The 17480-nt window shown below is 43.1% G+C and overlaps 1 protein-coding gene across 9 annotated transcripts in view; it reads right to left on the bottom strand.

Moving 5' to 3' along the window:
- Positions 1–356: 356 nt before the first annotated feature.
- The window catches only part of LOC134966331 (cyclin-dependent kinase 11B), a 251164-nt gene continuing 234040 nt past the window's right edge, over positions 357–17480 (bottom strand). For all 9 annotated transcript variants that reach the window (XM_063942996.1, XM_063942994.1, XM_063942992.1 and 6 more), the window contains 5 exons: positions 2757–2864; positions 2534–2650; positions 1868–2016; positions 1530–1719; positions 357–691 (listed from right to left, as the gene is read on the bottom strand). In XM_063942996.1, the coding sequence (XP_063799066.1) occupies positions 599–691; positions 1530–1719; positions 1868–2016; positions 2534–2650; positions 2757–2864 (657 nt within the window). In that variant the 3' untranslated portion in view covers positions 357–598. The remainder of the gene's footprint in view (positions 692–1529; positions 1720–1867; positions 2017–2533; positions 2651–2756; positions 2865–17480) is intronic.

The following is a 17480-nucleotide window of genomic DNA, read 5'->3' as shown; positions in this document are numbered from 1 at the left end:
AGACAATGCTAATTTTAGATTGTGCCACACCTCCGGTTCAAGGCTTCACACCCCTACTGTATAGGACTCCAGTGTCCCCTAGTGGATGAAAGAGAAAGTAGTAACTTAGCTGGAGCTCAGTAAGCATGACCAGCTCTCTCTGCACAAATTCAAAACTGAGGGATGATGGGGGATAGACGGGGAGGAGCCTGTTTCACTTGTTAGATTATTTGAAGTACCAGCTCCCTGTATGCCACCATCAATACCCCAGCGTCTTAAATGTGTGCCAGTGTCCCCTAGTGCCTGACAGAAAAAGATGTAAAATTATTATACAAAACAAATAATCAAGATGAATAAAAAGAAATGTGAGAAGTTAATTAAACAATTAAAAATTGCATTTTAATTCTACAAATATACAAGAGTGAAAAATAAATAAGTCAAAGACTCCAGTCCTTGCTTATGTCTCAAGGTCCTGCTTCGGAATGAAACATTCTTTTTATCATAGATTGGTAGCTGTGCCTTTTACAGTAATGGGTTGGTATGTTGGGACTGAGAGTTTAAACAACCTCATGAGTTCTCCAAACGTGGTAAAATAAAAGTCATTTTCTTTTTGGAAGATTTAAAACTTGAGGCTGAAACCGGGTCCGGCTGCAGATGCTCCCTGATTGGTGGTGGTCAAGTGAAACCCAGTCTCTTTTAGATCATCATCCCCCTAAAACAAAATGAAACAGATGTAAATACTATAATGAGAGGCCAAAGCGAACACGTGAAATATTAAACAGTAATTATAGGAATTCTTTTTTGTGAAAATAAGCGTATAGTCTAAAAACTGTTTGGATAGTTACGTAAATAGAAATGAATGTAACTTTATTGAGTTGGCCAATAGAGTAAAGCAATGAACTGTCACTGCTACATAGGCTTTACTTATTATCTGTGAAACATTATACCAAACCTGGAAGAAGCCATGTAATAGCATACAACCAACACACGCATGTAGTAGCTATAAGTCACTTAGAGACCAAGTATAGGAATACATGGAACGTTAGACTCAACACAAAAAAATACATCCTTTCCGCAGTACTAATTAGATTGTGGGTACAGTTATATTAGAAGTTTAAAAGCATTACATGTACCAGTATGTGTAACAGCAGCACAATTTCTTACAGCAGGCTAAGATGCACTATTAAGTAAGTTTAGAACTATAATATGTGCTTCAGTGATGCACTATTCAACTTCCAATAATTAGGACAAACAGTGATCTAAATAGGGAATAGGTCTGGACGAAAGCTTCAATCTTAATTGAAAATACAAATTTCTTCCTGATGAAAATAATGTCTGGATTAAACATCTGGTTTTAATTCTATTCTGTTACCCAATGTCCACAAAAACTCTTCAATAACATCTGAAAGTAAATTGTATGGTAATATTTGTACAGCTCTTATGACTGCACTAAGCTTTGAACTGCTCACCATTTTACTATGGTGATCGCAAAAACCAGATACACCACTAGATCAGCAAGGTTTAACTTGTGGATGCAAACTTCTGCTTACCAGCTCTTTGTAACCGAGACCCCCCTCTGGTGGACGGGGGCTTGTGCCTCGTTTGACTCTCTGCTGTTCACTTTTTGCTGGCCAGGTAGGGAACATGGACGGGTCTATAGGCAGGGGGGTCTCACGGAAGTATTCATGCTTTAAGCCATCTTCTGAATTAATTCTTTTTGTAGGGCAGTAAGTCAGGAACCTGAAGTAAACAGAGAATGGACCTTAACGAAGTGGCTGGAAAACAAACCAAACTTTCTAAACTATTAGTCAAATAATCTTTATTAGAAATGGAGATAATCTACAGTGTGCAAAAATCTTATTACAAGACAAAAACATCAAATACGTACTTATTCATGAGGTCAAATCCTTGGTCTGACAGGAGAGCTCCAAATCTCTTTCGGAGATTGTTGTAAGGATATTCAGTAAAGGTCATTTTCTTTATTGCTGGAAGCTCATTGTAACCAGGCCAGATCTTTTCACTGGGTGTTCCCAGATCCTGGTAAAAAACAGAAAGATGTTACAACTCGGCCAAAAGCCTGATCACCCCTACAAAAAGCATTGGTTCTTTATAATCAGTTTGTCCACTTCAGGACATTCTTTCCTCAACTTAATATGTCCCCTCTCATAGTCTGAGTTCCTCCCAGTCACCTAGAGCTGGGGGTGTTGTACACCAAATATGTAGTGTAAAGCAAAAACAGACTTGGGCAGTGCTACTATATGCAGAATGTTCTGCTGAGAATGTAATAAACATTACATATATAATAATGACTGATCAGTTAACGTTAATCTAAAGTGTGAACAAGCACAGATAGGACATACCTCCACACTACTAAAGAAAAACTAATATAACAAAGAACAGAATAGCCTGAAAAAAAATGCCTGATCATCACGTTATGAGAATGTGACAAAGTGGCATAACACTGTGACCAGAGTATATAATTAAAATTACCTTTTCTTTTGTAAAAGGAAAAAAAAAAAGGAAATATTAAAACATAAATCAAAGCTAACGTTACCTTAAATATTTTATTGATCTGATCAATCTCAGATTTTCCTGGGAACAGAGGTTTCTGGGTCAGCAGTTCACCAAATATACACCCCACCGACCACATGTCTATGGCTGTGGAATATTCCTGTGAACATAAAATAACACAATAGATGTGGAATAAGAAAGGAGCAACCAATGCAGTTACGATAACAATACAAGAAAATCATTTTGAGTCTTGGAAGTGCATTTACCTTAGCGCCAAGTAGAAGCTCCGGAGCCCGATACCATAAGGTGACCACTATGGGTGTATAAGGTTTAAGAGGAGAACCATATTCACGTGCCAAACCAAAATCTCCAACCTGCAAGGAGGATAGTCATCATCAGCCCTGATCACACAAATCCTAGCGGGTTGAGCGGATAGCATTAATGGTCAAGAACTGACAGCGCTTGCTAACTGGTGGTCCGCAGCCAGGTGGGGCCTTTCTGTACACCTTCATTGACTCCAACATAAGACATCATTACATTTAATGGAATCTAGCCAAGAACAAGTAAAGGTTTGTTCATATTGTTCTCTAATTCAGAGGACCATTGATTTCTATATTAATGAACATCTGTTCCTGTAAACCATTATGTACACAAGTTAAATAAACATCGCAATCAATAAATACAAATACAGTACACAAAACAACTAAAGTTCAGCTGCTTTAGTACCGTAAGATGCCTCATTCTGTTTTATTATTTTTTTTATGAATGGATGAGGTTATCTTTGAAGAGCAAATTACAAAAAAATGATAATAAGCCTTAAAAATATTCGTTATGGTAAGAACTTACCGTTGATAATTGTACTTCTCCTAAGTCCATAGGGTAACATTGGGATATGACGACGTGACGGCGGATTTGCATCAAACAGTCAAAGCTTTCGGCCTCCCAGCATGCAACGGGCCCGTCCATATATCCCCGCATCCTGGCTCAGGCAAATCAGTTGTTTTTCCAAAGCTCAAGGCAGGAGCATCATAGAGAGCCCTAATCAAGCGAGAAAACACACATGCACACCCTTCCGTACATGAAGGAAGAGTTTAGTGAGTAAAAGGATCCTCAAATCAGGTGCATCAGGGTGGGATCCATGTGGATAATGTGGACTTAAAGCACAACCTATGTCCAACAATGCATCTCCCGCAGAAAGGTCCGGCCCCTGGAAGGTCGGAATTACAATTTCTTCGTTAAGGTGGAATTTAGACACCACCTTAGGAAGATACCCAGATTTAGTTCTGAGAACTGCTATATTTGGATAAAAAAATCAGAAATGGAGGACGACATAACAATGCCCCTAATTCTAGCGGAAGCAATAGCCAGTAGAAAAAGAACTTTAGCTGTCAACCATTTAAGATCTACTCTTTTAAGTGGTTCAAATGGAGCAACCTGAAGGGCCTTTGGGACTAAACTTAAATCCCAAGACACTGTAGGAGGAACAAACGCGCAGCATTCCCTGGAAAAAAGTGCACACATCCTGTAGGTTAGCAATTTTCTTTTGGAAACATACAGTCAATGCTGACACTTACACTTTCAAGGAAGCCACCCTTAAACCTTTATCCATTCCTGCTTGAAGGAATGCTAAGACTCTGGAGACTGAATGACCTAGGGTCAAATTTCCGATCACTGCACCCTTGAACATAGGCTTGCCATATTCGGTGATAAATGCGAACAGAAGAAGGTTCCCTTGCTCTGAGTATTGTTTGAATTACCTGTTGTTAGAATCCTCTTGATTTCAGGATGGAAGTCTCAAGAGCCACGCCGTCAAAGACAGCCGATCCAGGTGTTTGTGATAACAAGGACCTTGAGACAGTAGATCTGGACGTTGAGTTAATAGGAATGGAGCATTTATGGACATCCTCTGCAGATCTGTGTACCAATGTCTTCTGGGCCAAGCCGGAGCTATTAGTATCACGGCACCACTTCCTTGTTTTGCCTTTCTCATCACCCTGGGTAATAGGGCGATTGGTGGAAACACACAGGCCAGATGAAAGTCCCATCTCACTGAGAGGACATCCACAAAGATCGCTATGGGATCCTTTGTTCTTGACCCGTATGTAGGAACTTTGTTGTTCTGACGGGACGCCATGAGATCCATCTCCAGCAACCCCTACTTGTCTACCAGGGATTGGAAGACCTTGGGGTGTAAAGCCTATTCATCTGCATGAATGGCGTGTCAACTGAGAAAATCCGCTTCCCAGTTTAGGACTCTCGGAACGAACACTGCGGACAAGGCTAGATGATGAAGTTCTGCCCACTTTAATGTGTGACATACCTCCTTCATTGCTTTCTGGCTGTGAGTTCCTCCCTGATGGTTGAGATACGCTACTGCCGTCGCATTCTCCGAGCAGATCTGAACTGGTTTCTCTTGAAGGATGTCCTTTGCCTGAATCCGTGCCATGTATATAGACTGAAGTTCCAATATATTTATTGGCAGGCAACTTTCTTCCTTGTACCACTGCACCTGGAAACAAATCCTTCCTGACACCGCTCCCCAGCCCAGGAGGCTGGCATCCGTTGTCAGAATTTCCCAATCTGATATCCAAAAGGGTCTCCCTTTGTCCAGATGAGATGTCTGTAGCCACCAGGCTAATGACCTCCTTACTTCCAAAGTAAGGACCATAGTCTGTGTTTTTATTGTCTGATGAAAACCATTCCATTTGGAAAGGATCAGACGTTGCAGAGGCCTCAAGTGAAACAATACCTTGGGTGAGGATTGATCCACACTGGTGCAGTAGTTTGGTTCTATATAATTAGCGGACCATTCATTTAAACTGGGAGGTTCATTTTTAGAGATCCGTTTATAGCTTATAAGCACCAGAACGGCTGTGATTTTTAAGAATTAATCTCGGTCTTATTTATATTTTTAGGGTTTATATACCCGTTATAGATATAGAATAGGATAGTGTTTGATCATCATGTATGTTTTAAGGCAACAGGATCTGAAAGAAAACTATTTTGGGATGGATATCATTTGGATAATGTGCATGATGATCAGGTGCATCGTAATTAATGATTAGTCATGTGATGTGATTGAGGAGGGATAAAATCCCTGACCACTAGTAGGGCGACACTTCTTGACAAAGGGGAAAGGATTCCCAGAAACGCGTTGAAGCCGTCGGCGAGGGGTCACCTCTGTGTCAGAGAGATACCAAGGCGGCATTTGGACTTGTTTCACCATCCACACCACCGATCTGTGTCTGCAGCCGGGACGTATGTGTGAGTCCGTTTTCCATCTAGGACGCTCCGAGGTTCACTGACATTACTAAAAGGGAAAATCCTCCCTGCAACCGCAGAGAAAACAGAGAAAAAGAAGACCTTATCTTTTTCTGGGGCACGCTTTATCAAATGATTATTGTAATTAAAAATAAATCTTTATTAATCAATCTTAAAAAATCTAGGCTTTAACACAATTTAATCCTATCAAGCATACAAAATTACCGAATGTCAAGCGAAGATCTCAATATAAATATCCGTATCCGGGTATCCCTTACATCAATTTACCTACCAATAGGTTTATTAGGGATATGGTCACTCTATCTCCACCACCAAAAATTACATAAAAGTAAAAAAATTATATAATGTTGGAGTTTGTATGTACTCCCTTTTGTTGTGGTCTGTTCAAAATTTCCATAAAACAGATCATATGGTTGTCCTCTCACAATTATGTATATGAGTGGGACTCGTTACATATGGCTAATTACATAAGGCTTTAACTAGCACCACTGTTATTCTCAAACACTTATTCTTTGTTAATATAATCTTATTCCACACCACTGTACCGTTGGAATTATTTTGATCATAACTCAAAAAGTATCCACAGAGTATTGACAAGTATAAATTATTGTCATATATAACCAAGGAGGCTCCTATCTATGAGCTAAACAAATTGAAATCGCTCATAATTGCTTCTAAAACACAAACGTTGAAAAATGATCAAACTATTGTTTTAATTGCAATAAGTTGGTAATCCTGATAAATGTAAATCACAATTGATATCCACCAAATAATTTCATATATACACACACACACAATGTGGAATCTCCAGATCCAGCTGTTAAATATTTAGAATAAATTCATCTATGTATACAAACTTGCTGCAAAACCCATATTCACTGAAAAACATGTATTCCACATGAAAGATTTCCAGATCCAGCTGGTAAATACCTATGATGAATTCATTTATGTACACACATTTGCTGAAAAATCCATATTCACTGGTTAAGATGTGATTCTAAATCAATATGAATCTCATTCCTACTAAACAGTGTCATGAGAAAAATAAGACCAGTTTCAATTGGTTAATCAGTCTTAAACAATTAATAATACATTGCTAGGGCTTCTCTTAATATTGTATATTGCATATATGGGTATAGAATAGAGATAAGGGTAAGCGGGAGAGAAGGGCCTTCTGCTGTCCCGTATCTGTTGCCACATCGAATACGGGATGAGAGAGGCACCTAATCTCCTACCCCTATCTGAAAATAAAGAGAGGAGTCAGCCGCTGCTTTTTCTTATAGCTGCACTGGGAGCCCTGATGTCTATTGATATTTGCAGAGACAGCGCAGTGGATACAAAAGATACAAGCAAAAAGCCGTTTGATCCCCCGGGCCGGCTCCGACTTCCGGTTTCACGGACACGGACGCCGGTGGTCACGCTTCTCCCCACCTTGCTATGGTTATGGTTTTTACCTTGCTAATGGAAAATTGATGCAGGCACCCACTTGTCAGCTCCTTCCGCTGCACCACCACTGTATATGTAAAGTATATGGGATCAAACGGCTTTTTGCCGGGTAGGAGATTAGGTGCCTCTCTCATCCCGTATTCGATGTGGCAACAGATACGGGACAGCAGAAGGCCCTTCTCTCCCGCTTACCCTTATCTCTATTCTATACCCATATATGCAATATACAATATTAAGAGAAGCACTAGCAATGTATTATTAATTGTTTAAGACTGATTAACCAATTGAAACTGGTCTTATTTTTCTCATGACACTGTTTAGTAGGAATGAGATTCATATTGATTTAGAATCACATCTTAACCAGTGAATATGGATTTTTCAGCAAATGTGTGTACATAAATGAATTAATCATAGGTATTTACCAGCTGGATCTGGAAATCTTTCATGTGGAATACATGTTTTTCAGTGAATATGGGTTTTGCAGCATGTATACATAGATGAATTTATTCTAAATATTTAACAGCTGGATCTGGAGATTCCACATTTTGTGTGTGTGTGTGTGTGTGTGTGTGTGTGTATATATATATATGAAATTATTTGGTGGATATCAATTGTGATTTACATTTTTTAGGATTACCAACTAATTGCAATTAAAACAATAGTTTGATCATTTTTCAACGTTTGTGTTTTATAAGCAATTATGAGCGATTTCAAATTGTTTAGCTCATAGATAGGAGCCTCCTTGGTTATATATGACAATAATTTATACTTGTCAATACTCTGTGGATACTTTTTGAGTTATGATCAAAATAATTCCAACGGTACAGTGGTGTGGAATAAGATTATATTAACAAAGAATAAGTGTTTGAGAATAACAGTGGTGCTAGTTAAAGCCTTATGTAATTAGCCATATGTAACGAGTCCCACTCATATACATAATTGTGAGAGGACAACCATATGATCTGTTTTATGGAAATTTTGAACAGACCACAACAAAGGGAGTACATACAAACTCCAACATTATATAATGTTTTGACTTTTATGTAATTTTTGGTGGTGGAGATAGAGTGACCATATCCCTAATAAACCTATTGGTAGGCAAATTGATGTAAGGGATACCCGGATACGGATATTTATATTGAGATCTTCGCTTGACATTCGGTAAATTTTGTATGCTTGATAAGATTAAATTGTGTTAAAGCCTAGATTTTTTAAGATTGATTAATAAAGATTTATTTTTAATTACAATAATCATTTGATAAAGCGTGCCCCAGAAAAAGATAAGGTCTTCGTTTTCTCTGCGGTTGCAGGGAGGACTTTCCCTTTTATTATAGTCTCCTGGACTGAATATCTGGGTGCACTGCCAACTAAGTGCTTAACTTAATTAAATGGTGATAGAGTCTAATGTTGGTTTACTAACAATATTTCACTTAAGGTAATTTTGTTTTTCCAGTGCGGTTTCCAAAAACTCCCAATCTCCCTTCCCTTTTTTCCAATCACTGACATTACTGCCAGCCCCAGCCCTATTTGTGATTTTACGTGGAACTGTTAAATAAAATTCTTTTTGAAATACCTGAAGGATATCCATGTAACTGTGACCGGAAGACCCTAAAGATACTGTTACGTGTATGCGTGACAGAAATTTGATGTTTTATTTTTTTATGATACTGTCGGCTGTATTCCCAAGTATAGAAGAGAGGACGGTGTGAAAAAAGATACCTTTACATGCACTCGTGAAGGGAACATAATGTAAGTTCCTTTTCAAAGAGCAAAGAACACAGGTGTAATCATTTCCCTGATGAGGATCGCACACACTCCTCTGTCCTAGTGGGATTAAAGCCAAATTTATGCTCTGTATAGCGCAAGTTCCAAACCATGTCTTTTTTTTGTGGAAGTTATTTCAGAGTATCAGGTGTACTCTGTGTGTTTGGAGCCTGCGGCTAACCATTTGTTTCACAAGCGCAAGGTTGTTTCCACTTGTATTGTATCTAAAATTCTTGAGCTGTCTGGTGTGAATCGCTCTCTTGAGGTCATGCCACAGCATCTCAATCGGGTTGAGGTCAGGACTCTGACTGGGCCACTCCAGAAGGGGTACTTCTGTTGAAGCCATTCTGTTGTTGATCTACTTCTGTGCTTTGGGTTGTTGTCCAGTTGCATCACGCATCTTCTGTTGAGCTTCAATTGGTGAACAGATGGCCTTAAGTTCTCCTGCAAAATGTCTTGATAAACTTGGGAATTCATTTATCTGTCGATGATAACAATCTGTGCAAGCCCTGAGGCAGCAAAGCAGCCCCAAACCATGATGCCCCCTCCACCATACTTCACAGTTGGGATGAGATTTTGATGTTGGTGTGCTGTGTCGTTTTTTCTCCACACATAGTGTTGTGTGTTCCTTCTAAACAACTCAACTTTGGTTTCATCTGTCCACAGAATATTTTGCCAGTAGTGCTGTGGAACATTCAAGTGCTCTTTTGCAAACTTCAAACGTGCAGCAATGTTTTTTTTGGACACCAGTGGCTTCCTCCGTGGTATCCTCCCATGAACTCCATTCATGTTCAGTGTTTTACATATGGTAGATTCGTCAAATGAGATGTTAGCATGTGCAAGAGATTTCTGTAAGTCTACTGCTGACACTATAGGATTCTTCTTCACCTCATTGAGCATTCTGCGCTGTGCTCTTGCAGTCATCTTTACAGGACGCCCACTCCTAGGGAGAGTAGCAACAGTGCTGAACTTTCTCCATTTATAGACAATTTGACTTACAGTGGACTGATGAACATCAAGGCTTTTAGATATACTTTTGTAACCCTTTCCAGCTTTATGCAAGTCAACATTTCTTAATCGTAGTTCTTCTGAGAGCTCTTTTCTGCGAGGCATGGTTCACATCAGGCAATGCTTCTTGAGAATAGCCAAGTCAAAACTGGTGTGTGTTTTTTATAGGGCAGTGCAGCTTTAACCAACGCCTCCAATCTCATCTCATTGAATGGACTCCAGGTTGGCTGACTCATGACTCAAATTAGCTCTTGGAGAAGTCATTAGCCAAGGGTTTCACATACTTTGTCCACCCTGCACTGTGAATGTATACATGGTGTGTTCAATAAAAACATGAGAACATATAATTGTTTGTGTGGTATTAGTTTCAGCAGACTGTGTTTGTCTATTGTTGTGATTTAGATGAAGATCAGAACACATTTTATGACCAATTTATGCACAAATCCAGAAAATTCCAAAGGGTTCACATACTTTTTCTTGCAACTGTACAAATACATTTCAAGTACGTAGGAGAAACATATTACTGCATTACCTTATATAGGATTTAACCGTATTCAGTCGCACAGCGAAAGAAAACCGTAATAATTATCAGACTCATATGCATTAGGCACTTATCCAACTATTCGTACTCAAAAAGATACTCAGGGGGTCATTCAAACCCGATCGCACGCTGTCTTTTTTCGCAGCTGTGCGATCGGGTCTGAACCGCGCATGCGTTGGGTCCGCAATGCGCAGGTGCACCGCTGTCCGGCGACGGGGGTTGCCGGACAGCGACTGTTTCTATGAAGAAAGCGATCACAGGGGTGATCGCAAGAAGACTGACAGGCAGAAGGCGCTCCCGGGCGGCAACTCAACGTTTCCTGGGAGTGTCTGGAAAAACGCAGGCGTGTCCACCCGTTCCAGACGTCAGCATCGGCCCGGATCGTTGCATCGGCTAAGTCCTGGGCTGTGCAGAAACTGCACAATTTTTTGTTTGTGCAGCTTGCTGCACAGCCGTTCGGCACCCCTGCTATGCACTTACCCCCCCCCCTCCCCTGAGATTACCTAGTCGCAGCAGTGCAAAAAACCGCTTCAGTGCGACCAGGTCTGAATTAGGCCCTCAGTGCTGTAATACCCGTGCTCAGTAGAGTAGGATACAGGGAGACTCACCCTGCTTCCAGGACCAATCAATACGTTAGCGAACGCTGAGTGGATCCAGACGCTAATAGTGTACACACTCGCCACGTGAACCTATAGTGAATATAGACGCCCAAGTGAACACTGATGCACCAGTCACACAGCCGCCTATCCTGCGACTGGGTCTTTTTAGATGTACAGTGTGTCAGACGGAAGTGGGTAATCAGTTCATGGCGAGAGACTCGGAGGAAACTGGTCATGAACCGGGGGTAACCAGGGGAGCCTCTGACTCCCTACTGCTGACATCAACCCTATGATCCCTAGGGCCTAGCGCTGGTGCACCCTAGGAGGCTGCCGCGTCAGCGACTGTTTGGTAGTCTCCTACAAAACAGTGCGGCTGTGTCCGTGTTCCCACTCTAAGCGGAACCGATGCCTTGCCTTCTTCTGGACTTGCTAGTACATCCGATACAGACGTCCGCCAATACAGCACTGTACTTGTGGGTAAGCGTTGTCGCGACCCGGCGGGGAGATGTTGGAGTGACTCTTTCTAAGGTATGTATAAGATGCTTTTTAGAAACATCGCTCAAGAAAAATCTTAAGACTATAAAAATAAAATAAATAAAGCTTATGGCTGCAAAAAAACAGCAGCCCTCTTTGACCATGGTCCGGCTCCTGCCGCACCAAACAAAAAACGGATTTGCCTGAGCCAGGGGGCGGGGATATATGGATGAGCCCATTGCTTGCTGGGAGATCAAAAGCTTTGACTGTTTGGTGCAAATCCGCCGTCACGTCATCATATCCCAATGTAATCCTGTGGATAACCTGTGGACCCTGCCGGAGAAACATTACATAAAGGATTTTCTATTGTCAAAGTAGCTTTTAACCCAATTACTGACCAAAACACCCCACACACAGTAGGTTGCTGGCAGTCTCTCAGCAGTTTATAGCATTGTGACATGTAACTCTCCCCATCTTTGGGAAAATAGGAATTTAATACCTACCGCTAATTCCGTTCCTCATAGCCTGTAGTGGATACTGGGGAATAGTATATTACACCATGGGGTACAAATCGGGTCCACTGGAGCCTGGCACTTTAAGAAATTAATAGTGTGTGCTGGCTCCTCCCCTCTATGCTCCTCCTAGCAGACTCAGTATAGGAAACTGTGACCGAGGAGACGGACATACTTTGAGAGAAGGATATAACGCATAAAGCGGCGAGGGAACGGACCAACACACAAACAATAAGGTAGCAGAGCTAACCAGAACAGAGGAAAGCAAAACTAACAATAGAAGGATGGCAACGCTAACCAAACATGGAACAGGAAAGCAACAGCAAACCCATCCAATAACACTTACAACCAGTTAAGCAGGCAACGAAGCACTGAGGCGTGCGTCCCCTGTATCCACTACAGATTACGAGAAAAAAAATAACCAGTAGGTATTAAATTCTTATTTTCTCTAACGTCCTAGTGGATACTGGGGAATAGTATATTACTATGGGTACGTCCCAAAGCTCCCAGAACGGGTGGAGAGTGCCGAGACCCCTGCAAAACCGCCTGACCAAACTGAAGGTCATCCTTGGCCAAGGCGTCGAACCTGTAGAACTAAACAAACGTGTTAACACCAGACCAAGTTGCTTGACGGCACAGCTGTGAGGCCGAGACACCCCAGGCAGCCGCCCAGGAAGAACTCACCGACCTTGTGAAGTGGGCCTGAACCGAACTCGGCAGCGGCAGAGCAGCTGAAGTATACGCTTGTTGTATAGTTAATCTAAGCCAACGAGCAATGGACTGCTTGGAGGCACGACGACCAATTTCTGCAGCATCATAGAGGATGAAAAGAGAGTCAGACTTCCTGTGACGAGCAGTCCTTTTGATGTAAATCCTCAAAGCCCTCACAACATCCAGGGACTTTGGAGCAATCGAAGTGCCCGATAAGACCAGAACCACAATTGGTTGGTTTATATGAAAGGCGGACACTACTTACGGTAAAAACTGTGGACGAGTTCTGAGCTCCACCTTTAACCTCATGAAATACCAAATATGGGCTCCTGCAAGACAAGGCCCCCAATTCTGACACTCGCCTAGCCGAAGCCAAGGTAAGTAACTTAACAGTCTTCCATGTCAAGTATTTGAAGTTCACCTTATGCATGGGTTCGAACCAATCCGACTGGAGAAAGGTCAACACCACATTGAGGTCCCAAGGAGCAGTGGGAAGAACAAAAGGTGGCTGAATGTGCAACACCCCCATATGAAAAGTCTGTACTTCAGGAAGCACCGCAAGTTGTTTCTGGAAGAAGATAGAGAGAGACAAAATCAGAACCTTGATGGTAGCCTAAACACAGGCCCTTATTCACTCCTGCTTGCAGGAACAGTAGAAACAGGCCCAGACGAAATTCCACAGGAGAACACTTTCAACCCTCACACCAAGAAACATATTTCTTCCAAATACGGTGGTAATGTTTGGAGGTAACCACCTTACGGGCCTGAACCATCGTGGAAACCACCTTGGAGGGAAGACCTTTCCAGGTTAAAATCTCCCTCTCAACCTCCAGGCCATCAAACGTAGCCGCTTTAAGTCTGGATAGACGAATGGTCCTTGTTGAAGAAGGTCCTTGAGAAGCGACAGAGGCCAGGGTTCCTTCAATGACAGGGTCAGGAGGTCCACATACCAGGCCCGACGAGGCCAATCCAGGGTAATGAGAATTGCCTAAACCCTTTCCTTTTTTAGTCTTTTGAGAACTCTTGGGATTAGCGGGATTGAAGGAAACAGGCAAACTAACTGGTAAGGCCATGGCGTCGTCAGAGCGTCTACCGCAACCACTTGCGGGTCCCTCGTTCTGAAGCATTAACGACGGAGCTTTCTGTTGAGTCGAGAAGCCATCAGGTCTATCTGTGGGCAACCCCATTGGTGAACAAGTTGTTGAAAAACCTGAGAGTGGAGGCCCCATTCTCCTGGATGGAGATCGTGTCTGCTGAGGAAGTCCGCTTCCCAGTTGTTCACTCCCGGAATGAAGATTGATGATAGCGCCAGTGCGTGCTTTTCTGCCCAGAGGAGGATTCTTGTTATCTCTGTCATTGCCGCTCTGCGTTCCACCCTGTCAGTTTATGTAGGACACTGCAGTCACATTGTCCGACTGAACCTGAATGGCTTGATCTTGCAGAAGATGTGCTGCTTGTAGAAGGCCGTTGTATACGGCCCTTAGTTCCAAAATGTTTATCGGAAGGATGGATTCCAGACTTGACCACTTTCCTTGGAAAGTTTCCCCTTGGGTGACTGCTCCCCAACCTCTGAGACTTGCATCCGTGGGTAGAAGGATCTAATTCTGTATCCCGAACCTGCGGTCCTCAAGTAGGTGAGAAGTTTGCAGCCACCAGAGGAGTGAAATTCTGGCTTTCGGCGACAGGTGTATCTGCTGGTGCATGTGAACATGTGATCCTGACCACTTGTCCAGGAGATCCAACTGGAAAGACCTTGCATGGAATCTTCCGTACTGAAGAGCCTCGTAGGAGGCTACCATCTTCACCAGAAGGCGAATGCACTGATGAACCGATACCCGGGCTGGCTTCAGGATATCCTTACCACTGATTGGATCACCAACGCTTTCTCCACAGGTAGAAATACTCTCTGCACTTCCGTGTCGAGTATCATCCCCAGGAAGGGCAGTCTCCTTGTCGGTTCCAAATGTAACTTTGGGAGGTTCAGGATCCACCCATGATCCTGGAGTGGTTGAGTTGAGAAAGCTATACTCTGCAACAACCTCTCCCTGGAAGACGCTTTTATCAGGAGATCGTCCAGATATGGAATTATGTTCACTCCCTGCTTGCGGAGGAGAAGCATCATCTCTGCTATGACCTTGGTGAACACTCTCAGTGCTGTGGAGAGGCCAAACAGCAGCACTTGGAACTGATAGTGACAATCCAGTAGCGCAAATCTGAGATAAGGACGGTGAGGCGGCCATATCGGAATGTGAAGGTACGCATCCTTGATATCCAGGGATACTAGGAATTCCCCTTCCTCCAGACCTGATATGACCGCTCTCAGAGATTCCATCTTGAATTTGAATTCCCTTCAAGTAGGAGTTCAATGATTTTAGGTTTAAAATTGGCCTTACCGAACCATCCAGATTTGGCACCACAAAACGGGTTAGAATAACCCCTGTGGTGTAGGGTAGGTGGGACTGGGACAATAACATATGTTTTGACCAATTTTTGAATGGCTTCCTGTAGGATAGCGCTTTGTCAGAGAAACTGGTAAACTTGATTTGAAGAATCTGTGAGGTGGGAGTTCCTGAAACTCCAGTCTGTAGCCCTGGGTAACAATTTCCGTCACCCAGGGGTCTAGGCCTGATGACGCCCAGATGTGAATGAAATTTTTTTAGTCTTGCTCCCACCTGCCGATCCCCAGGCTGGGAGTTCAACCGTCATGCTGCCGATTTTGCGGAGACCGTACCTGGTTTTTGTTCCTGAGAACCTGTCCATGCAGGTTTTCTGGCTTTTCCACGACCACCCCTAAAGAAGGTGGAAGGGGAATTGGATTTTTTTAATTTTGCGGTCCAAAAGGACTGCAGTGTGGATGTAGGATTATATTTCCTAGTCGACTGAGCTGCTGAGGGTAAAAATGTTGACTTACCCGCAGTTGCCGTGGAAATCCATGCATCCCCAAACAGAGCCTGACCTGTGAAGGGTAGGTTCTCCACACTTTTCTTGGATTCTGCATCTACAGTCCATTGGCGTAGCCAGAGTCCTCTGCGTGCCGACACTGCCATGGCTGTAGCCCTCGCATTAAGCAGACTAATGTCCTTCATGGCCTCCACCATGAAACCTGCAGGATCCTGTATGTGACGTAACAACAAGTCAATGTCACTCCTATCCATAGTATCTAATTCCTGTAGTAATGTGCCTGACCACTTTACTATGGCTTTAGAAATCCACGCACAAGCAATAGTGGGCCTTAAACCACGCCTGTAGCAGTGTATAGTATAGATTTGAGCGTAATCTCAATCTTGCTGTCAGCAGGCTCCTTTAAGGCGATTGAACAAGGGACAGGTAAAACCACCTTTTTAGGCAACCTAGATATAGAAGCGTCTACTATAGGTGGTGTTTCCCATTTCTTCATATCCTCTTCAGGGAAAGGAAAAACAATGAGAATTCTTTTAGGGATCTGGAATTTTCTCTCTGGTTTTTCCCAGGATTTTTCAAATAAAGAGTTCAGCTCTTTAGAAGCAGGGAAGGTGAGCGAGGATTTCTTACTTTCTGTAAAATAAGATTCCTGTTCCGGCTCTCATACCTTCTCAGTAATATGCAAAACATTCCTAATGGCTTCAATCATCAACTGCACCCCCTTAGCAAGGGATGCATCCTCCCCCCTGCATATCCCCATCACTATCCCCTGTATCAGTATCGGTATCAGTGTCAACTTACATTATTTGGGCAAGTGTACGTTTCTTAGGGTATGTAGGTGGGATATGGGTGGGAGTAGGAGCTGAATGCTGTATCCCTCAACAGACTTCCTCAAAAACTGCGTTTCTTTCTCATTATGTGACATCCTAGATGAAATCTGTGATATCATTCCCCTTAAAGAATCCACCCATGGGGGCTCGGATTCGACAGGTTGGGAAAGCACATTGCAGTCATGAGTACATGGGATAGACTCTTCAGGAGAAGATACACACTCTGCAGCACAGGATACAGAGCCCTTAGACATGGTAATGTGGATAAATGCACATACACACACACAGACAGGAAAATGTCAGACACAGTTTCCCCAGAGTACCTTCAGAGAGTCACAGAGCATAAGGAGCCAGCCACACAGCGCCCCAGCAGGCAGTTAATAGAATAAACGTCCGGCACTGACTGAGTAACCTTCATAGGATAAACAGTTATAACATTCTCCCCCCCCTGTCTATAACACCCTGGTACCGCAGAGGTTGCTGGAGTTATGAGGAGGGCAGCGCTCCCTGTCAGCATCTCATTTGTGTGATCTGCAGGGAGAAAATGGCGCTGGTGAGTGCTGGATCCGCTCTGAAGAGAAGCCCCGCCCCCTGTATTGGTGCGTCTTCCCGCACTTAATGGATTATACTGGTCTGAGGTTTTGTGCTGCTAACAGGGGGATTAGCCCCTGTTAACATATGTGACCAGTGTAGGGTATGTGCGCTGGCCCAGGACGTCCCTCACAGCGCTGTACACCAAGTGGCGCTGAGCCTTCCGGAGTGCAGCCTGTCAGAGTTGCGCTCCCACCCTTGCGCCACCATTCCCGCCGGCGACCCGCTTCCCGGGCCGCCAGCCTCATTACTCACCACTCTTTTCTCTTCTGACTCTGTTACGGGGTGGCGGCCGTGCTGCAGGAGTGAGCGGTCGCCTCGTGGGCTTGCG

The sequence above is a fragment of the Pseudophryne corroboree genome, chromosome 10 (assembly GCF_028390025.1).
Source record: "Pseudophryne corroboree isolate aPseCor3 chromosome 10, aPseCor3.hap2, whole genome shotgun sequence".
Lineage (NCBI taxonomy): Eukaryota > Metazoa > Chordata > Amphibia > Anura > Myobatrachidae > Pseudophryne > Pseudophryne corroboree.
The sequence above is the reverse complement of the archived record's forward strand: the minus strand, read 5'-3'. Positions and strand labels throughout refer to the sequence as shown.